General features: G+C 41.6%; 1 protein-coding gene across 1 annotated transcript in view; it reads left to right on the top strand.

Annotated features, from left to right (window-relative positions):
• Positions 1–23661, top strand: part of LOC147706607 (uncharacterized) — a 740422-nt gene that overhangs the window by 500030 nt on the left and 216731 nt on the right. The window contains 1 exon segment of the mRNA XM_086929638.1: positions 3519–3551. Within this exon segment, the coding sequence (XP_086785764.1) occupies positions 3519–3551 (33 nt within the window).

The raw sequence follows: 23661 nt of genomic DNA, 5'->3' as shown, positions 1-23661 counted from the left end.
ATAGCCCCCTACCGGTGGATGGCCCAGCATATCCAATATCTTGGCCTCCAGCTGACCCCCTCGCTGGACGACTGGACGCAAGTCAACTGGAGGGAATGCCGACGATCGGTCCTTGAAGATCTGCGGCGGTGGAAGCTGCTCGTGCAGTCATGGCTGGGCAGAATCAATGCAATTAAGATGTCCATTCTACCCAAAATCTTATATTTATTCCAGTGTCTCCCCACTCCCAAACCGCTGCATAACATAAGAGGTTTGCAGCGTGACCTTACCAACTTTATCTGGGGGGGAGGAGGCCCCGCTTCTCCCAAGCTCTTCTGTTGGCGCCACGAGATCGGGGGGGACTGGCCTGTCCTAACCTGGTGGAGTACTATTGGGCAGCGCATCTTCGTTTTATAGTAGAATGGGGCGTAACTGAGAGCGAGAAGGGGTGGTTACACATGGACAGAGCTGTGACTAGGCGCACCATCTGGGATGTGGCGTGGAAATCTAAAATGGGGCATTCTCCGAGTGCATACTTGGCGGTGCTCACGAAAACGATGCTGGAGATTTGGGACAAAATAGCTGTACGCAGGGGCCTCACGACCTTCCCCTCGCCACACACCCCAATTGAGGGGAATCCGAGCTTCCCTCCGGCCCATCGCACTAGGGCCTTCCATAAGTGGTCACAGGGCAACTGTAGAGTACTTACGGATTTATTTGATGGGGGTTCTCTCAAGATCTTCTCCCACTGCCGGGAGGAATTCCGAGTACCGCCCGAGGCTGGGATGCAATATGCTCAACTTAGGCATTGGGTGTTGGCAGAGGACACATATCAGGTGGCCATGCGCGCTTTCACTCCGTTCGAGCGGCTAGCTCGCTCATTTACTGAATCGAAGGGCCTGATCTCAAAATTCTATCAGATCCTACAGCACCCTCACACGCCGCCCTCCCATCCGTACCAGCAGCATTGGCACTCCATCTCAGACACAGACATCACCTCGGCACAGTGGTGCCATCTGTGGCGAGACATACCAAAATTATATCATAGCATACCACAACTGGAGAATGCATATAAAATAATGACCCAGTGGTGCTACACGCCACAGCGTCTACACAAAATGTTCCCGGCCTCTTCCCCTGAGTGCTGGAGGTGTCGGTCTGCGACTGGAGATTTTCTACACATATGGTGGACCTGCTCTTCGCTGACCCTCTTCTGGAAGGAGGTCTTAAGCCACATCAGGGGGGTACTGGGGTTTCCTCTGCCTGAAGCCACTAGCACGCTACTACTGGGGGTCAAATCTGCTGGCCTGAAGGCTCTAACCCGGAGCGACTGGACATTGGCGCTTCAAATGCTAGGGGCAACTAAGCAGCTCATTGCTTTATATTGGAAAAAGACGGAAGCGCCGCCTATTGCTGCGTGGTTTGTGCGACCATGGCATGTCATAACAATGGAACTTTTCACAGCTAGATTACAGGCTCGCGACACGCGCTTTAAGGTGGTGTGGCAACCCCTGGTGAAATGTTTGTGTGCAGTAGAACATGTGCGACACATGCCTCCCAAGCTCCGGGCGCTACGGCTAGTAGAAGACGCTGTGGTCCCCCCTGAACCGGGCAGGCTGCTACCATAGAAACCCCAGTGCGTGAGGCCTAGAACAATGTAGGTGCTACATGATGGCCAGCTGACCGGCGCGCTGCGCTCCCCCCTTCCCCCCCACCCTCTTCGATGCGCTCTGCGCCCTCTTTCTTTTCTAGACTTATCTCCTTACTTATTCCTACTGTCTACTCTGATCTGCTGTCATCCCTTTTGACACTCTGTTGAAGTTCGGACCCCATTGGTCTAATTGTTCTAACCTTTCTGGTTTACTGGTTACATTTGGACCTAGGGACCGGGCTATCTCAGGCAGTGACTGCCTGGCGTAGATTGGGTGACATATGACGCGGCCGGCCCGGTTGGGTTGTAGGCGAAACGCTGTGTACAATGTTGAGTACGAGAACTTTCAATGTTATTTATTGCATCATGTCCTGACGCGGCCGGCCCTGAGCGGGTTGTAGGCTTAACGCTGTGTAACAGTCAGTGTCTTGCTTACTCCCTGTTTCAGGGGTGAAATTAAAAAAGATTTGACTTTAAGAAGAAACTGCTACAGTGGCCTGTGCCTCATGGTAATGGCAGGTTCCACGGTGCCCTTTCACTTTCCCTTCCTCTCCAGTGGCCTGGATATGTGAGAGAGGATGGGAAGCAAATAAGATGGTTTGAGAGAATGGAGGGTGGACAAGAAATAGAAACAACAGGTAGAAGAGCGATAAACTGCGATTTACAAATCCAGCTTACATAACACAGCATAACAAGAGTTGAGAAGCAAGCAGTTTGGGGGAAGACCACCCTAAGGCTGACAGGTCTAACACAATGGAGCTTATTTATAAGCCCCTTGCACCACCTTTGGTGCAGGACACTGCTCCATATTTACGAGGCCGCACTAAGCCACTTCTTTTGGCGTAATGCTGCCTTGTAAATATTGTTCCCTTTAATGCAGTTTTCTATGTTAAAGGGGTGTGCAGTGGGTGTTGCTGGGGTCTTTCTCAGCAACATCCAGGGCTTTTTGACACTGCCCCAGATTTACGAGAAATCATAACTTTGAGACAGCACCAAAAACGTACGCCTCTGCAGAGGCCTAGGGGAGGCACAATGAGAGGAAATATCTTTATTCAGAAAGGGATTTACGAACAGTATCTTCATATATGGAGAATCTCTCCACATAAACAGATAGGTCTGGTGCGGAGTGGTCTCACACCAACCAACCATGCAAGAAACCTAGAGATGACAAACTCAACATGGCAGCACAGTTAAACGTAGTAAGCTCCTTGTGCTTCCATATACTCCTCATGCTTCGAAAAAAACTTCAAATGGATTCCCAAGAACTCCTGACGCAACATCACTCAAGGCTTCAAAACAAGTAGACTAGACTATGGCAAAGGATAATATGCCGGAATCTCTAACCGACTTCAGACCCTGAAGAACGCCACAGCAAGACTCATCCTAAACCTCCCATATCATCCTCCTCCTCAAAGAGCTCCCCTGGCTTCTTATACACGAATGCTGCCAATTCAAACTCCTCACACTCGCATAGACGGCACTGCACAACATAGGACCAGGATACCTTAATAGTCACCTTCACTTCACACCAACCTACCAGACACCTGCCCTCAGTCTCACTCGTACCCCCCCCCCCCCCGTATCCGCAAAACAGGAGGTCTAGCTTTCTCACCCATCACATCCAACACATTAGGGCTTCCTCTTTGCTTTTTGAATTCCACAAGAAGCTGGAAACCTTGCTCATCAACTAACGACCAATGGCCATCTCACTTACGACATGTAGTAAAGTATAAGTGATGATACAGAGGTGAAAGTCAGTTTATTCCTGTACTATCCTTCCAGCCGTAGGACCGCCAGGACAGGAGGCTTTATTGATGTCAGATGCTCTCTTCCTGTTTTATACTTAAATTTTTAAATGTGCTAAGTCTTTTCCTTCTCTTTCTTGCAGAATCCAGGCTCAGCTGCAGACTCAACGTACATGGTAAGTACATTACACAGTACAAGGATCAGACCTTGTGACATCACAAGACTAATACCTTAGAGTGATTATTGTATTTCCCCTTAGAGACAGGAAGCAGATCCCTGGCACAGGAAGTGAAGATGCTTTTACTGTGGGGAGGAGACATGTCTGCCTGAGGGACAGAGAAACAGGAAACAGAGGCAGGGCAGATGTTCTTGGTCCTCAACTTTGAAGGTTTCAGAGGGAGATGAGGAGCCTCAGGGAGGAGAACATCAGCAGAGCTTAGATCAAGAGCTGATTCAAACTAACCGACAGGAGCCAGGGAGAGATGATTTGCAATAATAACAACAGTAGTTATTATTATAATTATTGATGTTCATAGAATTCTTCATGGTGCACTTCTCCAATTCATAGCAGATGTCAGTATAAGTATTTACTCTTAATTATGGGTGTCAGAAGGATAAATGACAGACTTTGCTGAATGCAAAGTCATGATCTGCAGACATCAGCAGGGGATTTTTTGTAAACCCTAATAATTCATAGTCCTCAGATTTACTGAGCACTGATCAATCAATCAATCAATCAGAAAATTTGTAGAGCGCGCTACTCACCCGTTAGGGTCTCAAGGCGCTGGGAGGGAGGGGAGTCGCTACTGCTCGAACAGCCAGGTCTTGAGTTGTTTCCTGAAGGAGAGATGGTCCTGGGTCAGCCATAGGGGGTTGGGGAAGGAGTTCCATGTCTTGGCCGCCAGGTAGGAGAAGGATCTTCCTCCGGCGGTGGCTTTGCGAATTCGTGGAACGGAGGCGAGAGCGAGGCTGGCGGATCGGAGCTGGCGGGTGGGTGTGTAGAATGTGAGGCGGCTGTTGAGGTATTTGGGGCCCATGTCGTGGAGAGCCTTGTGTGCGTGGGTGAGGAGTCTGAACGTGATCCTCTTGCTGACGGGGACCCATGGCAGGTCTTACAGATGGGCAGAGATGTGGCTGTGATGGGGGATGTCCAGGATGAGTCGTGCAGAGGCGTTCTGTATGCGCTGGAGTCTTTTCTGGAGTTTGGCTGTGGTTACAGCGTAGAGGGTGTTCCCGTAGTCCAGTCGGCTGGTGACGAGGGCCTGGGTGACCGTCTTCCTGGTGTCAGTGGGGATCCACCGGAAGATCTTTCGGAGCATGCGCAGGGTGTTGAAACAGGATGACAAGACGGCGTTGACTTGCTTGGTCATCGTGAGGGATGAGTCCAGGATGAAGCCCAGGTTGCGTGCATGGTCAGTGGACTTGGGGGCGTTGCCCAGCGCGGAAGGCCACCAGGAGTCGTCCCAGGCAGAGGGGGATGGTCCCAAGATGAGGACTTCCGTCTTGTCTGAGTTCAGTTTCAGACTGCTGACCTTCATCTATTCCGCGACGTCTTTCATTCCTTCCTGGAGGTTGGCTCTGGTGGTGCCGGGGTCGTTGGTAAGGGAGAGGATCAGCTGGGTGTTGTCAGCGTAGGAGATGATGTTAAGGTTGTGTTGGCGTGCGATGGCAGCGAGAGGGCTCATGTAGACGTTGAAGAGGGTGGGGCTGAGCGAGGATCCTTGAGGAATGCCGCATATGACTTCGGTAGCCGTGGATCGGAAGGGGGGGGGGGACTCTATGGGTTCTTCCGGCGAGGAACGACATGATCCATTCCAGGGCCGTTCCTTGGATTCCGGAGTTGCTGAGGCGTCGTATCAGGGTGCGGTGGCATACGGTGTCGAAGGCTGCTGAGAGGTCCAGGCGGCTGTTTCCCCATTGTCGAGCAGGGACCTGATGTCTTCGGTAGCTGCGATGAGGGCGGTTTCGGTGCTGTGGTTTGCTCGGAAGCCGTACTGGGAGGGGTCGAGGGATCCGTTAGTATTGAGGAAGGTGGAGAGTTGCTTGTTGACGGTCTTCTCGATGACTTTGGCCGGAAAAGGGAGGAGCGAGATGGGGCGGAATTTCTTGAGGTCCATGGGGTCCGCGGTGGGTTTCTTCAGGAGGGCGCTGAGCTTGGCATGTTTCCAGCTCTCCGGGAAGGTGGCAGATGCGAAGGAGCATTTAATGATGTTCCGGAGTTGGGGTGCGATGATGGAGTCAGCTTTGTTAAAGATGTGGTGTGGACAGGGGTCGGTTGGGGAGCCGGAGTGGATGGTGTTCATCATGCGGGTGGTGTCTTCGGTGCTGACCGGGGTCCAGGTCCAGAGGGTGGCGGTGGGGGGCGCTGGTTCGGTGGTAGGGTGCGTGGTCTGTTCGCCGAAGCTGTTGTGTATTTCGACGATCTTGCGGTGGAAGAACGAGGCGAGTGAGTCGCAGAGGTCTTGCGAGGGTGTGATGTCGTTGTTGCAGGCGCTGGGGTTGGAGAACTCTTTAACGATGCTGAAGAGTTCCTTGCTGTTGTGGGTGTTGTTGTCCAATCGTTCTTTGAATGTTGTCCTTTTGGTGGTGCAGATCAGCTGGTGATGTTTGCCGGTGGCGTCCTTGAGGCCTGTCATGTTTTCTGCTGTCTGGTCGCGGCACCAGGCTTTCTCGAGGGTGCGGCAGGTTTTTTCTTGGAGTATTTGAGGTCGTTGGTGAACCACGAGGTTTTCTTGCTGCCGGAGAAGATGGGGTCAAGCGTGTGGCGGGCGTAGTGGGTGGGGGTGTTCACCAGTTGCTTGAGTCCGAGGTTGTCGAGGTTGTCCAGCAGGGCGGCGGTATTGCTGTCATTGTTGTTCTCCAGGTGGAAGTTGAGGTCCCCTAGGAGGATGTAGTCAGAGGAGGTGATGGCGTGCGGGAGTGAATGAGTGAGTGTCCAGCTGACGGACGGCTAGTGAGCACCACATTTGCTTCTCAATGAGGACTTGTCTGTTGTGTCATTGTGCCACGGGTTCTTGAAACAAAAGCTTGGATGTTCCTGACCCACTCGGGGTTTCTTACAAATGCACTGGGCAAGGAGCATAGCTAACATTGATGCATCAGGTGCAGTGGCACCAGGGCCCATAGCTCCAAGAGGTTTTTTGATGCCTGACAATGCTGCATTTTACTACCCTAACAGCAGCCTAAAGGGCATATTTCTTGCTTGCACCGGGGCCCATGACATCCTTGCTGTGCTCCTGGCGTAGGGGAGATTGTTTTTCCCCAAATCCATGGCTCTCTGGGTTCTTACATCGGAGCCGACAGATGGTTTTGGGTTCACGCCTCTATATGAGACCATGTAGAAGGTGGTCAAGCTGTCCACCAATTGCTGGTGGATACAGCCCCCTTCAAGCTGTTCCATACTATTGTCGGACTGTGCCCTCTTTTATAATTGAAACATATACACACCTGATGCGGACCTAGAACAAAAGTATTCTAGTAAATTATTTGTATTTCTAATGCTTGATTCTTTTGATTCCAGGAGTTGAAGCATGGAGACCAAGCAACTTACGAGCAGATAAAAAGGTAAAAGATGAAATATTCCATTGAAATGTATAATTGTTTCTTTATTTTAAGCGAGGTCTGGGTAATATATTAAAGACGTTCTCTTCTGGTGGTCATTTAGACCCTTGACCGGAAAGGGTGACCTCCTCCTGTTAGAAGATCTCTGTGGCCTTCAATGCATTAGCCTGTGAAGTGGTTGTAGTGAAGCTTTGTCGAACAGGAGAAAATGTTGTTTTTGTCTAACTTGCCAACTTGTTTTAGTTTTCTACAATAAACTCCCACGGAAGGATTTTGTTTTTGAAAAGAAGTTGCGGGGGGCTTCACTCTGCCGATTGGTAATTGATTCACTTCTATTCCTGGTGCTACCACAACTCAAAGTGAGGTGTGTGACCGAGAAAGCTTGAGGCATTCATTACGACCCAGTGAAGGTCTGACTGGGGGTCGCGTCCGGAGGGCTGTATACATATACATATGTTAGAATATTGTGTGCTAAAATATCATCCATCAGATTAATCATTATCACATAATAATTTGTCAGAATGACATTGTGACACACAGTATTGCACATATAACCTCTCTTCACACTCTCTCTGCTGTTGTACTGGTGAGGGAAGTGTGGAATGTTTTATGTCATAATGGGGTTTGGAATGACGTTTGGGGGAATTTATAATGTGTGGTGACAGAAGGAACATTGTTCAAGAGGAGTGACCTCAACTGCTTGATGCGTTCATCTTGAGGGCTTTATAGTAATTATGCAATATAAATAAATTATAGTATATTTTAAACAGTACAATTTGGGGATGATCTGTGCACCATCCCAGAAGAAGGATTCCAGGGTGGGTCCACCAAGAAAGGCTGCTTTCAGGGACATGAGTATTTTCAGCGGTCTAATTAGGTCAACTGTTGCTTTTTACGAAGTGCCTGAATGATGAAACACATGTACTTGTGTCTTTATGCGCAGAAGCGCAGGGATCAGCGCTAGTTACCTATTCTGGCTTGCCGTTGAGACCAGCATTGTATGTGTGGCAGTTGGCATGATTGGCCCTTGGCAGGCGTTTCCAGACACTGTCATGCGATTTTGAAAACGCAAGCATAGCGCTTGAGACATTGCCATCAAACAATGAAGCATATGCATCATCGCGAGCCTGTCGTTGCCTAGAGCTTAATGTAGTAAAGAATGACACGCTGGTATTATGTACTCCAAGTAGGTTCATTCATATAAGTAGACAAGCAGTATAAATCCTCAGTAAGTCCATTTAAACAAGTATACAAGTCCTGTAGGGCAGCCTGTAGGTCATCATTAAGAACCCCACTAGGAGCAGCCTGCTAGCTGCTCAGCCCCTCCCACCAACTAACTGTCATTACTCATCCGGTCACACGGGCATTCCACACATAGCCCACACACCAACATTAAATACAGAACACAGACACACAGGCTGAGCAGCTAGGACAAGGTAGCATAGGAGATAACAGGAAATGAAACATAATGCAAGAATACTACATATCTCTTCCCTAATGAACAGAAGAACAACAAAAGCAAAACAATAAAACTATAAACATGAAAGTACAGCAATAGTACATAGACCCCAACCCAAGGATGAGGGAAACACCACCCACATCACAAAAAGGATAGGAACTAAAACACTGAGAGTCAAAAGCCCAAACCAAGGGATGACGGAGGCACCGCATCACGAGAGGGTAAGGAACTAAAGGCAAGAAGGAAAGATGAATAAAGAATACCCATCCCCCTCCTCTAATATCCAAAATAAACATCAAAATGTAAGCTCTTCAAGGAAGGAGACTAGTCATGTGGACCAAAGGGACTAAAACCCAATATCCTGCCCCCACATTTAATAGGGGACAACCTGTAAAAAACAATATATTCTCTCCGTGTGAGGAGACATGTCATGTGGACTAAAGGGACTGGAACCCAATGTCCTGCCCCCACCATTAAACAAATAACAACATGTACGGTAGAATGTGCTCTTCATGTAAGGAATCAAATCATGTGGACTAGAGGGACTGAAAACCCAATGCCTGCTCCCACCATCCACAAGGGACAGCATGTAAAAACATAAGTGCTCTCCATGTGAGGAGGCAAACAAGGTCTAAACCATGCACGCAGGGAACCCAACCCTGCATTGAAACTGATTAAGTGGCACAAGGTGTCTTACGCACGCAAGGAAAGTGTCACCTTGCAACGAAAGGGAAACCAAACCCCTTTATGTCAACCCTCATGTAAGGGCACACAAACTCCCAATGTAGATATGGTAACTGTACCCATACACTTCAAAACATGTAGACATTTTCTACATAAGTAGGGTAGACTGTGGCATCATTGTAACAAATAAACTGTACAGATTCAGTGAACTTTTGGAGACATCGCAGGAGAAAAGAAGCAGGTAAGACTGGGAACGCAGTAAAGGTTGAATGCCTCTTTCAAACTGGACCGCTTCGGTAAAACTGTCAGGGGGCTGCCAGGGACATTATTAAAACATAAAATGGACTCACCAATGTAGCCAGAAACTTTCTGCCATCAGGAAAATCATATCCACATATGTGGCAAGTAGAAATGCATTCAGAAAGGATCAAGTTCACTGAAATGCCAAAAAGAAAACGTTGCACTCAAATCCAAAGTCTGCCATTGACGTCCACAAACATAACAGACCATACCTGTAGTCAAATACATGGAGCTTGATAGGCTAGGACAAGGTTACATAGGAGATAACATAATGCAAGAATACTACACATAAGCTCCCCCACGAGCAGGGACCACGTTTGGTGTATTCTGCGGCTGAAAGCGCGGGTGGCCAACTTGGAAAACCAGCTTATTAACATTGCAACTGGTACCTGCACTGTGATTTGCACACCAATTTGAAAACTCTGTCAGTAACCATTTTGTGTTTACAGTTCTAATGGTGTTTTAAATTGGAATTTATTGCAGTATCAACTATGTCAAGCAGACAGGGCCATCCAGTGTTTACTGCTGGAACTTCATTTATTAATGTATCAATTACAACATCTGTTGGCACACTTTTATTTAACGAAAGTGTCACAAAGCTTAACCTGTACTGCATGATTTATAGAGCTAATTAAAGCAGCAATTAGCACATGTTAATTTAGTATAGTCTACAACAGCGATCAACAAGCTAGTATTGCCATGTATTTTACTGAAAATTAAAAAGTAGAGTGTGTTCTATTATTATTGTTAATATAACATTCCTCTACAAGTTATTGATCAACATACCTAATTCCAATATTTGCAGTCAACCGCCACAATGTTTTCTGTCATCAGGGAAACATTGAGATGGAAAAATCGGCACAAGTCATTTGAAAACTATTTAATTGTTAAGGATGACAAAAAGCCCTGTTGGGGATGCAGGTAAAGGGTTTTTTGATAACCTACCAGAGATTGAAGTAGGTCATTTGTACCTTTAAATGAATACGAGGAGGCAGTAAAAAGGATGCAAAAACTGTTTATTGAAGCACCAAATCTCATGGTGGAAAGGCATGTCTTGAATATGAGAAAACAACAGGAAAAAGAAAGTATTGAAGAGTACATTGCAGGTTTTTGTATTTTTAGCAGCTTCATGTGAATATGGAGACATGATGGGTAGATATTTGAGAAATCTTTTTGATTTCACTGTTATTCTACAAAAATACAAGAAAGACTTTTGTCCTGTCAAAATCCGACACTTATTCAAGTCACAGACATAGTCAAAGGTATTGAAAGATCTCTATTATCCACAAATATGTTACCATCTGGAAATACACAAAATCAATCAGTTTGTTTTGTCCACAAAAAGAAAGCAAACTCAAAAAGTGGAGGAACTTCTACGACTGTACAGGAGAAACAAAGTCAGGCACATTCTTTGTAAAAAAGCCTTTTAATACATCATCATCATAAAATCTTCATTCAGATTTGCATTAATCCATAAACGCATCAAATTTAAGAACATTACATAACAAACCATAATTTCACATTGCATTTAAAACATTGCTGGATATATTCTAAGATTTGTTAAAGATACATATACAGACATTGCTAGTGACATCATCATTTAAGATCTTAAATGTTCTAATCTGCAATTCAACATTTCATGCTTAATGCTGTGACATAAAACAGGCTAATTGGTAATATCCCAGTTTACTTCATCTCAAGGCTTAAGCTTAGATAATACTGTAGTCAGCTGAGCTATAAGCCTCATGAACCTGTTCATGTTTCTTTCTAAGTGCTATGCTTTTCTTTAAGAAGTTAAGAACTGTTCAACAAATATCTTCATTTCCCAGGCGCTGTATGCAACCTAGACCTTCAAGATGGAGTCTAAAATTCAATTTATGTTAATTGGGTATTGAAAGGTCTTGCCTTGGGGCCTCGTATGAAGAGCAGACCAGGAGGAAATTGCAAGTAATTTTGTGCAGATGTTTGATCACACCGACACAGTGGTAGTTTGTGGGACCAGCAGTTTTTAGTAGGTAAGGTTCATAGAAAGTGGATTATGCAAAATCTAAAACGAGATAGGTACCGCCTATAGACAGGGTTCTTTACACAGATTAAATATGGTTCTGTATCATTTCTTGTCAGCAGTGACACATATCTTACAGGTGCTGGCATACTCTGTGCTTCCCTTAGACTATTATAAGTTTAATAAGTAAAAAAGTTACATTATACTATATCTTTTGTGTTTGCCATATTAGTAGATGGATTGTTATGCAACTCTTTCATGTCCAACAATTCGAAAAGGCTTCTTTAGAAAAATCAGCCAGGGGATGTCAACTATCCTTGATAGGCCCAAGCACTCGGATATGCGTGCACACACCTAAGAAGCCTCAGAACTAGACTCTGACTTAACCTATAAAAATAAAAGTCTTTTAATTGTTTTAGATGTGGCTCAAACAATCACTTAGGAAATCATTAAGGTTGTAGCGTTATTGGAGAAATATGTATGAAGTGCGAAAAAGTGGGTTTTTTGGGGCTGTTTATAGAAATACCATGCCAGCTAGCAAAGTAAATATGAATTCAGGACATGATTTAGATGAGGAAATGTGTTCCAACATTGTACTTACTGTTGACTCAAAACAAAGAAAATGGAAAGGTCCATTAGGTAATGGCTGATTCAGGTTCTCTAATTTCAATTTTGGCTGATCGTACATTTTATAGATTGTGGAAGAATGTGAAATTGATACGTTCAGATGACAATCCAAAAGCATGTGATAATTTGACATTGAAATGCTAGAATACATTAATGACACCTAAATTCAAAGGACCTTCCATAAAAACAAAATGTATGTGGCCGTAACAAGAATAGATATAGTAGAATGGCAAGATCTTGGTAAACTTCGTATTTTGCTCAGACCTGGTTCTGAGAAATCCACACTGTTCAAAGATATGCCTATTCTCAGTGTAGAACTGAAAGAGCAGGAGTTGGTACTTGAGGTGTTGGAAAAACATTATAAGGTATTTTCCACATCTAATTGTTGCGTAAAAGGATTTGAGGATCATATCAGATTATAAGAAAATACCATACCAGTGACTCATAATGTACAACATGCACCACTTCCAGTCAGAAAGAACTGAAAGAAATATTCAGTACACTCTGTAAAGATGGTGGAATAGAACCTAATGACTCATCAGAATGGGTTTCAGCAATATTGATTACAAAGAAGACAAATAGTGAACATATACTTTGTGCAGTTGTAAAATCATTAAGTAAAAGCATCATAGTGGATTGTCATTCACTTCCGAAAATACAGAAGAGACGTAAATCAGTCAGTGGTGCAAAATATTTTTCAATTATTGATTTATCATCAAGTGAAGTTATTTGAAAGTTCAAAAGATGTAACCACTTTTATTACACCTTTTGAAGCGTATCTCTATATCTGTCTGCCTTTTGGTCTGGCATCAGCTTCTAGTGTGTTCCAAACATTAATAGACTATCTTTTTGAGGGTATGCAAGCTGTTCAGACTTTCTAAGATGGCATTTTGATTCATGCTAAGACTGTGTCAGAACATAAGGACATTTTAACAAGGTATTAAAGATACTTGAAAATAGATGTTTGACTGTCACTAAATCTAAATGTAAATTTTGAAAACAGTTGTCGAATTTGTGGGACATACTGTATCTTTCGCAGGTATAAAAGCCAAAAGTTGATTTAATAAAAGCCTACACCCATCAACAAAGATGCGTTAAAGTAATTTCTTGGAATTAGTGAATATTATGCACTTTTAATTAAAGGTTACATAATGTTAGTTGAACCATTAAGGGCAGACCAGGAGGAAATTGCAAGTAATTTTGTGCAGATGTTTGATCACACCGACACAGTGGTAGTTTGTGGGACCAGCAGTTTTTAGTAGGTAAGGTTCATAGAAAGTGGATTATGCAAAATCTAAAACGAGATAGGTACCGCCTATAGACAGGGTTCTTTACACAGATTAAATATGGTTCTGTATCATTTCTTGTCAGCAGTGACACATATCTTACAGGTGCTGGCATACTCTGTGCTTCCCTTAGACTATTATAAGTTTAATAAGTAAAAAAGTTACATTATACTATATCTTTTGTGTTTGCCATATTAGTAGATGGATTGTTATGCAACTCTTTCATGTCCAACAATTCGAAAAGGCTTCTTTAGAAAAATCAGCCAGGGGATGTCAACTATCCTTGATAGGCCCAAGCACTCGGATATGCGTGCACACACCTAAGAAGCCTCAGAACTAGACTCTGACTTAACCTATAAAAATAAAAGTCTTTTAATTGTTTTAGATGTGGCTCAAACAATCACTTAGGAAATCATTAAGGTTGTAGCGTTATTGGAGAAATATGTATGAAGTGCGAAAAAGTGGGTTTTTTGGGGCTGTTTATAGAAATACCATGCCAGCTAGCAAAGTAAATATGAATTCAGGACATGATTTAGATGAGGAAATGTGTTCCAACATTGTACTTACTGTTGACTCAAAACAAAGAAAATGGAAAGGTCCATTAGGTAATGGCTGATTCAGGTTCTCTAATTTCAATTTTGGCTGATCGTACATTTTATAGATTGTGGAAGAATGTGAAATTGATACGTTCAGATGACAATCCAAAAGCATGTGATAATTTGACATTGAAATGCTAGAATACATTAATGACACCTAAATTCAAAGGACCTTCCATAAAAACAAAATGTATGTGGCCGTAACAAGAATAGATATAGTAGAATGGCAAGATCTTGGTAAACTTCGTATTTTGCTCAGACCTGGTTCTGAGAAATCCACACTGTTCAAAGATATGCCTATTCTCAGTGTAGAACTGAAAGAGCAGGAGTTGGTACTTGAGGTGTTGGAAAAACATTATAAGGTATTTTCCACATCTAATTGTTGCGTAAAAGGATTTGAGGATCATATCAGATTATAATAAAATACCATACCAGTGACTCATAATGTACAACATGCACCACTTCCAGTCAGAAAGAACTGAAAGAAATATTCAGTACACTCTGTAAAGATGGTGGAATAGAACCTAATGACTCATCAGAATGGGTTTCAGCAATATTGATTACAAAGAAGACAAATAGTGAACATATACTTTGTGCAGTTGTAAAATCATTAAGTAAAAGCATCATAGTGGATTGTCATTCACTTCCGAAAATACAGAAGAGACGTAAATCAGTCAGTGGTGCAAAATATTTTTCAATTATTGATTTATCATCAAGTGAAGTTATTTGAAAGTTCAAAAGATGTAACCACTTTTATTACACCTTTTGAAGCGTATCTCTATATCTGTCTGCCTTTTGGTCTGGCATCAGCTTCCAGTGTGTTCCAAACATTAATAGACTATCTTTTTGAGGGTATGCAAGCTGTTCAGACTTTCTAAGATGGCATTTTGATTCATGCTAAGACTGTGTCAGAACATAAGGACATTTTAACAAGGTATTAAAGATACTTGAAAATAGATGTTTGACTGTCACTAAATCTAAATGTAAATTTTGAAAACAGTTGTCGAATTTGTGGGACATACTGTATCTTTCGCAGGTATAAAAGCCAAAAGTTGATTTAATAAAAGCCTACACCCATCAACAAAGATGCGTTAAAGTAATTTCTTGGAATTAGTGAATATTATGCACTTTTAATTAAAGGTTACATAATGTTAGTTGAACCATTAAGGAGATTACTTTAAAAAAAAAAGTAAAAAGGGCTAGATTGGAAAAAAAAAGACTAGATTGGAACGGAGTTCAGAGCAAGAGAAAGATTTTCAGGACATCAAACAGGTTATTATAATAGCATCTGCACTTAAATCATATGATCCCAATGGAAGAAAAATCTTCACAGTAGATGCCAGTGGTTTAGAAGCTGCTGTGAGGGTTAAAAGATGCAGCAAGAAGTACAGTACTATTGAGAAAGAAGTCTTTACCAGTGGGTGGGCTGTACAAAAGTTGAAAAGCTAGTTATGGGGGAAAGATTTTGAAATAGTAACAGTTCATGATGTCTGGGTTTGATGGTTGTGGTAGGAGAACTGCAACTGCTTCTTCAGAATTGATAAGGTTGATGTCTAGATTACAGGAATATCATTTTGTATATATATACATATCTGGAGGATTGAACAGAATATCTGGAGGATTGAACAGAAGGGGTTGTGTAGATTACCAATTAGAGATCTGGATGAACATAGTAATATGTCAGACTAGGCGTGCTTTGTGTCTGTTTTTAATGCCATTGGTGGTTGTGAGGTGTCTATCTCTAATAATGAATGTATGAAAGCTAGCAACAAGGATATTGTTTCGAATCTGATTTACGAGTATGTGACGAATTGTTGACCACCAATCAGTAATTTGAATAACACAATAAAAGTTTATAAACAAATCGCTAATTATTTTGACCATTGAAGGAGAATTGGGCATGAGACATGATGTATTTGTACCACCATGTATACTAATAGATTACAAAGGAGGCATCTATGGTTTACACAGGAGGTATCAATGGTTTACAAAGAAGGCATCAATGGTTTACAAAGGAGGCATCAATGGTTTACAAAGGAGGCATCAATGGTTTACAAAGGAGGTATCAATGGTTTACAAAGGAGGCATCAATGGTTTACAAAGAAGGCATCAATGCTTTAAAAAGGAAGCATTACTGGTTTACACAGGAGGCGTCAATGCTTTACAAAGGAGGCATTGTTGTTTTAAAAAAGGCATCAATGGTTTACCAAGGTGGCATCAATGCTTTTCAAAGGAGGTATCAATGGTTTACAAAGGTGGCATTAATGCTTTACAAAGGAGGCATCAGTAGTTTACAAAGGAAGTATCCTTTAGGTGACTCTCTAGAGAACTCACAAAATTGCAGAGGAGTTAAGCTCTGTGCTACCATAAGCAGGAAAATGTTAATTTACACAATTACAAGCTGATTCAGAGTGTGACTGGAGCTTCAACCCTTTCTAGGAATTGTCATGAATATGATAATGGTTATGAGTATTATTATTATTAGTAGTAGTATGAGTAAGAGTACGAGTAGTATAAGGAGGATTAGTAGTAATATTTATAAGACTGGTAAAGTTGCATTTTATACTATACCTAAAAATGAAAACAGTACAGACCACAGTTTCCATCATCGAGAGTCTTACCTGAGATTGAAGAAGACAAGATTTCCATTTGAAAATATTAATCTATAATTGTTTTCTTGTTTTAGGCCCTGATGCTTTGGCTGAGAGGACTCAGTGTGTTGGAGAAGAAACTTTAGTACTCTTAAGCACCAGAAGATGACCTCTTGCATAAGATTTATTTAATAATTGAAATTCTTTGGTAACAATGTGTTCAGCTTCAAATGTGACCACTTATATTCAGACTGATTTCAGATAATTTCTGTGACTTGTGACAATTATGAATTTTGTTACAGAAGCCATTATATTTTGTAGTTAAACATCAAATTGATTATTTTTTTACTTTTAAGACTTGAAATAACATGTTTAGTTCCTGTAACAAATTCATTACGGTAAGTAAAATTATAAACAAACATAATTAGTGGTATATTGAACAAAAATTCGAGCAGTTTTGACTAATGGTGATTTAACCTATAAAGAAACCAGGGCAATGTACAAAGTAGACGTTGAAATAATGGAGACATAACCATTATGAGAAGAGGGAGAAATTAGACCCACTATTATTAAAGACATTTGCTAGCAGTTTAGTTTTTCAGAGTATAACAAGAATAGTTTGGTTACCGAACAGCATCTTTCAATGTCCAACTGTACCCACTTTTGTGTGGAGTAAATGCCAAAGGCCTCCTCTTCTCTACCAACTGGACATAAGTGTTTCCATCTCCACTGCATCAAAAACAGTACAGACGTCAAGGAAGCGACAGCCATTCGCATAATGACCTTAATGCCAAGTGCCACTGGGTAGAATCCGTGGTCCATAGTGTTGCACCCTGCCCTACATCTGTTCTGTTGATAAAGAATAGACCCGTCATCCTGGATCTATCTTTTAACTAACTAGCACAGTTTTAAAAAGCCTCGTGTTCAGCAGCAATACCATCAGCATCTATACTGACAGCTTTTTATGGTCTAGTTTGTGAGAATTGCCAGAACAGGGGCTTTGGCTTCAATGCATGTTGGGAGCCATGTATATACAATTACATTAGGCATACTAAAAGAATGATTGTATTGCACTTCCAATGGCTGTTGGAGGGTTCCCACTGACTTCACCCTGTACTAAAATGTGATGTCAACAACATGCAAGGGAAACCCTTGCTAATGCTGCATGTGCCTTGATTTACGCATGCAGAGTTCCTGATGAACGCCTGTGCGGACCTCTGAGCACACCCATATTATTAGATGCTAGTGTAGACTACTGCTATTGGATGAGTCGTCAAACAGGGCCCACCCATCCCCTGTTAATCACGTGAACTCTATTTGGAGCAGCAGTAGCTCCACTTAACAGCCAGTAGAAGACATAAGGTGTGGGATGGAAAAGGCCATAAAGCAACTAGAAGGTGTTTAGAGGGATGTGGCCTCTGTAATGAAGGGTGTGGCCTAATAGAAGGGAATTGAATCCTGTGTGCTCTAATTCTTAAACAGTGTGGATAAGATTTATTAAAGGAAAAAAATTGTCTTTTCTAAAACTGACGCATTTTATGAGCTAGTTATCAGGGGCTGCCTATTTTCATACTCTGCATATAAAAGTCTAACAGATATTATTTGGGTTAGTTTTATTTATTAGTGAATGGAGCAGAAATGTCACTTTTCAATTTGAAAACATAATGCAGAGATATGATGCCTAATAGCTATATATCATTCTGAAAGTCTTGACAGCCATGGGAAAGTGAGGAACCAGTAGTACTTATTCAAGAGCTAAAAAAACTCCACGAAGGACCACCAGCAATGACTGTGAGCCCCCAGGGTGCAGGCAGCCAGAGAGACAAAGCAGCTTTGTGACAGCAGAGTTTGCTAGGCTAGGAATGTCCTGTTGGTTAGAGTTTCAGTGAAGCTAGATGTTAGAGTCCAAAGTTAATGACAAGACAGAGATATTCTTCATTCTGTTCTAATACCCAGGGAAGGTGAAGAATAAACAGACAACTGGCAACATTAGAAGAGGTAGCAGAGATGGCTGGAGGGCAGTTAGCAATGCAGTCACAAAATGAGGATGGATAAGAAAAGAAAAAGTGAAGTAAGTACCCTCTGTAAATGCTGCGCTTCAAAACTGTAATTGCAAAAGCCGATTGTGTCAGTGCAGAGGTATGCCATCATTAGGGTGACCAGATTTTCAAAACAAAAATCCAGGACAAGAATTGATATAAAAATAGTAATAAATCTTACCACTGGTCAATGCAGTGTCACAATTTAGTCCTATTTTTATATTTCTGTCTATATTACCTACTGGCGGTCGCCAGTAGGTATATATAGTTAGGATTTTTTCTCTATGGGATTTTTGAAAATTCTATGTCTAATAACTTTGGCGTTTGTGGACGGAATTGGCTGAAATTTTCAGGAAAATTGAACATTTTGTTTCTGAGCAGCACCTGACAATTTGGGGGGGTTTCATCTAGGGGGGGGCCGAGAAAAAAGGGGGGTCCCAAAACACGTTTTTCCCATGTTAATTTCCATAGGGCGGTTGGCCTCACTTTTAGCTCGAACGGCTGAATGGATTTGCACGAAACTTGGAAAAATTGTAGGGACTGTTAGCCCGATGTGCCTTTGCTAGGTCTCAATATATGTGCTCCAGTGGATTTTGAGTAATTTAGGTTCAAAAAAAGATATATATCTGGGCGGAGCCTAACCACACATCTGATCTGATTGGCTGTCAGCACTTCATCCAAGAAGTGTTGGCAGCCATCTTGGGACCAATATACATGATAGCACCTCATTAAAAAGCATTGTAGTTAATAGAGGGTTTTAGGACTTTAGTTACATTATAAAACATTTGTTGATGGTACCATACTCGATTTAGAAATTGTGGTGGGTTCTAAGGTGATTTTACCATGTGAAAAAACCTTCTGCTGTGATATCATGAATATTGTTTGAAAGAAAACTAATATCTCATGATTTTCCCACAGTGGTTTGGAAGGGGATCTATAAGCTAAACTGAAAGCATATTTTCTGTAAATTCACATTATCTTTCTCAGTCATGTGAAAATGAAGTCTGACATTCTCAGTAAAACATGTACATCCAACAAGGACAGAGACTGTCAGTTGATTCCTTTGTGTTCTACTGCAGCCTCCTAGAGTGTTCTAAAGAACAACTAGAGCGCTAACAGTCCTACTTATTACAAAGGTATGGCACACCTGAAGCCATCTTGATTGGAATAAAGTGGTAACTCTTAAAACATTTAATTTAAAAAGAAACAACATGAGGGGGTATATTTTGCCATAGAAAGTATGATTAGTGCTGCAGAATGAAAAATTAGGGCACATTTTGAGTGACTTCTCAAATCCTTTTCTATTTCATTAAAACATTCTGACATGCAGTCTCCCAAAATGGCCACCAGAGACAAAAGAGCCCAAATGTAGCCCAAATATCACCCAGATGAAGCCCAAGTATAGCCCAATGACAGAATGTCCCAGAGTGTTCTAAAGAACAACTAGAGCGCTAACAGTCCTACTTATTACAAAGGTATAGCACACCTGGAGCCATCGTGATGGGAATAAAGTGGTAACTCTTAAAACATTTAATTTAAAAAGGAACAAAATGAGGGGGTATATTATGCAATAGAAGGTATTATTAGTGCTGCAGAAAGAAAAATTAGGGCACATTTTGAGTGACTTTTCAAATCCTCTTCTATTTCATTAAAAAATTCTGACATGCAGTCTCCCAAAATGGCCACCAGAGACAAAAGAGCCCAAATGTAGCCCAAATATCACCCAGATGTAGCCCAAGTATAGCCCAATGACAGAATGTCCCAGAGTGTTCTAAAGAACAACTAGAGCACTAACAGTCCTACTTATTACAAAGGTATGGCACACCTGAAGCCATCTTGATTGGAATAAAGTGGTAACTCTTAAAACATTTAATTTAAAAAGGAACAAAATGAGGGGGTATATTTTGCCATATGAATTATGATTAGTGCTGCAGAAAGAAAAATTAGGGCACATTTTGAGTGACTTCTCAAACCCTCTTCAATTTCATTAAAAAATTCTGACATACAGTCTCCCAAGATGGCCACCAGAGACAAAAGAGCCTAAATGTAGCCCAAATATCACCCAGATGTACCCCAAGTATAGCCCAATGACAGAATGTCCCAGAGTGTTCTAAAGAACAACTCGAGCACTAACAGTCTTACTTATGACAAAAGTATGGCACACCAGAAGCCATCTTGATTGGAATGAAGTGGTAAGTCTGAAAACACTCAATTTAAAAAGGAACAACATGAGGGGGTTAATTTTGCCATAGAAAGTATGATTAGTGCTTCAGAAAGAAAAATTAGGGATCATTTTGAGTGACTTCTCAAATCCTCTTCTATTTCATTAAAAAAATTCTGACATGCAGACTGAAACATGCACTTTGAATACCAGCAGCAGACGTCCCTGGTGAGCAGTAGCTTTACTACAGTGATCTAATGTGCAACTAGAGTGCTAACATTCAGAATTTATGGCAAATGTGTGACACATCTGAATGCCTTCTTGATGGAACCAAAGTAAACAAGCATTGAAAATGCAAGAGATCTCGCTCTCGTTTAAGTTAAAGCCATTCTGTTTGTAATGAGGTGGCTTTTTAGCTTTGCTTTTATTAGTGTTTTTTCAACTTTCATGTAAATAACATGCATCTGTATGCATATAAGTATATGTATGCATGCATTTATGTTTGTATTTATATAGATATACAGATGATATATGTTTATATATGTATGTATATATATATTCACTGAAAAAACCATAGGCTATAGACCATATATAGTTAGGAATTAGCATTTACAAAACCTTGAAAATTCACTGAAAAAACCATAGGTTATAGACCATATATAGTTAGGAATTAGCATTTACAAAACCTTGAAAATTCACTGAAAAAACCATAGGTTATAGACCATATATAGTTAGGAATTCGCATTTACAAAACCTTATTTTACTCACACAAAACCATTGAAATTCCATATATAGTTAGTTGCACTAACTATATATCGCGCACCCGCAATCCACTGCTGATGATGTCACATATTACATCATTCATGACATGGTCAGTGACATCACTGATGACATCACTGATGACATCTCAAATGACATCACTGATGACATCTCAAATGACATCACTGATGACATCACTGATGACATCTCATTTGACATTACTGATCACATCACTGATGATATCATTCATGTGATAATACGATGAACCTCTTCAGACTCTAATATAACCTTAGATACAATCAGTGTAAACAGACACTCACAGACTGTCACTCATCCATGGAGTTACTCACACACCTAGTCAGTCATGCAAAGAATCAATCACACCTCCATTTCCTCAACTATACAGTTATACAAACTTTACTTATTCAAACATATACTAACACATATTTACTCTCTTATACAATCCCTGATACAAGTTCACAATGATCCATACAGCCACTCACACATTCACTGGCTCTTATGCACAGTTATTTATATATGTCAACTCTCACATGTACTGTGTTTTCCATATGTACTTACTTTGACATGTAGCACTGAGATATCCATTCACTCACCAATACACTCATGCACACAGTCAACCGCCCATACAGCTGTTTCCACATGCACTTTTGAAACCATACATCTAGTGAATCAACTGCTCACACATCTATGCACAGAGTCATACACCTCCCAGCCACCCACACACACACTCAGTCTCCCATACAAATACTTGGGCAACCAATCAATAACCCATATAGTTACTCATATAGCTACTTATCAACACATGCAACAGTTTACAGAACAACAGACATAATGATGCACAAATTAAGACAGTTTAGTCACTAACCCATGCACTCAGTGAGACACATTTAATCACTCACTCATACAGTCAGTCATGCACCTACTAAATCCTTCATCCAGACACTTATACATCCACTCATTCTTCAATATGTAAGACATATTTTAACTTTACAGAAACATACAATCACTGGATGTTGTCATCAGTGATGTCATTTGAGATGTCATCAGTGATGTCATCAGTGATGTCACTGACCATGTCATGAATGATGTAATATGTGACATCATCAGCAGTGGATTGCGGGTGCGCGATGTATAGTTAGTGCAACTAACTATATATGGAATTTCAATGGTTTTGTGTGAGTAAAATAAGGTTTTGTAAATGCGAATTCCTAACTATATATGGTCTATAACCTATGGTTTTTTCAGTGAATATATATATATATATATATATATATATATATATATATATATATATATATATATATCAATCCAACGAGGTTGCCCCTGTAGAAACGCCACAAACAGACAGCTTAACACCTTTATTTTGTAGGTTTGCGAGCAGAAACAACTCCCTCCTCCTCGTACACATGTAACGGCCAAACGCGTTTCAGGCAGCACTCTGCCCTTGTTCACTGGCAAAACAAAGTCCCGCCTGCCATGAGGAGCACCTGATAAAGTTCCTGGGTCCCGCCCCAGTGGGCGTGTGCAAAGAGCATCTTGGTCCTCGTAGTTCCTCATTTGTCAACCACATTGTGTGGCGCTGAGTCTTTCTTGAATAAAGTTCATGAAAGTCTTACCCAAGTGGGTTACTTGAAGGAGGTAAAACCTTGCTTGTGCTGCAATATTACTCCCATAAAAACGGACTGTCTGTCCACATCAGCGGCAGAGGTCTGGCGCTGGAGGTCCGCTTTGCGAGCAGCTGGGCGTTTCCGTGGCTGGGCCAGCCACAACAAAATCAATCCAACGAGGTTGCCCCTGTAGAAACGCCAGAAACAGACAGCTTAACACCTTTATTTTGTTGGTTTGCTAGAGGGGCAACCTCGTTAGATATATATATATATATATTCAATGAAAAAACCATTGGTTTTAGGCCATATATAGTTAGGGATTTGCATTTACAAAACCTTATTTTACTCGCATAAAACCATTGAAATTCCATATATAGTTATAAGCGCTAACTATATATCGCGCACCCGCAATCCACTGCTGATGATGTCACATATTACATCATTCATGACATGGTTAGTGACATCACTGATGACATCACTGATGACATCTCAAATGACATCACTGATGACATCACTGATGACAACATGCAGTGACTGTATGTTTCTGTAAAGTTAAAATATCTCTTACATATTGAAGAATGAGTGGATA

Source organism: Lissotriton vulgaris, chromosome 7, assembly GCF_964263255.1.
Source record: "Lissotriton vulgaris chromosome 7, aLisVul1.2, whole genome shotgun sequence".
NCBI classification, from domain to species: domain Eukaryota; kingdom Metazoa; phylum Chordata; class Amphibia; order Caudata; family Salamandridae; genus Lissotriton; species Lissotriton vulgaris.
This window is presented reverse-complemented; position numbering and strand designations above follow the sequence as displayed.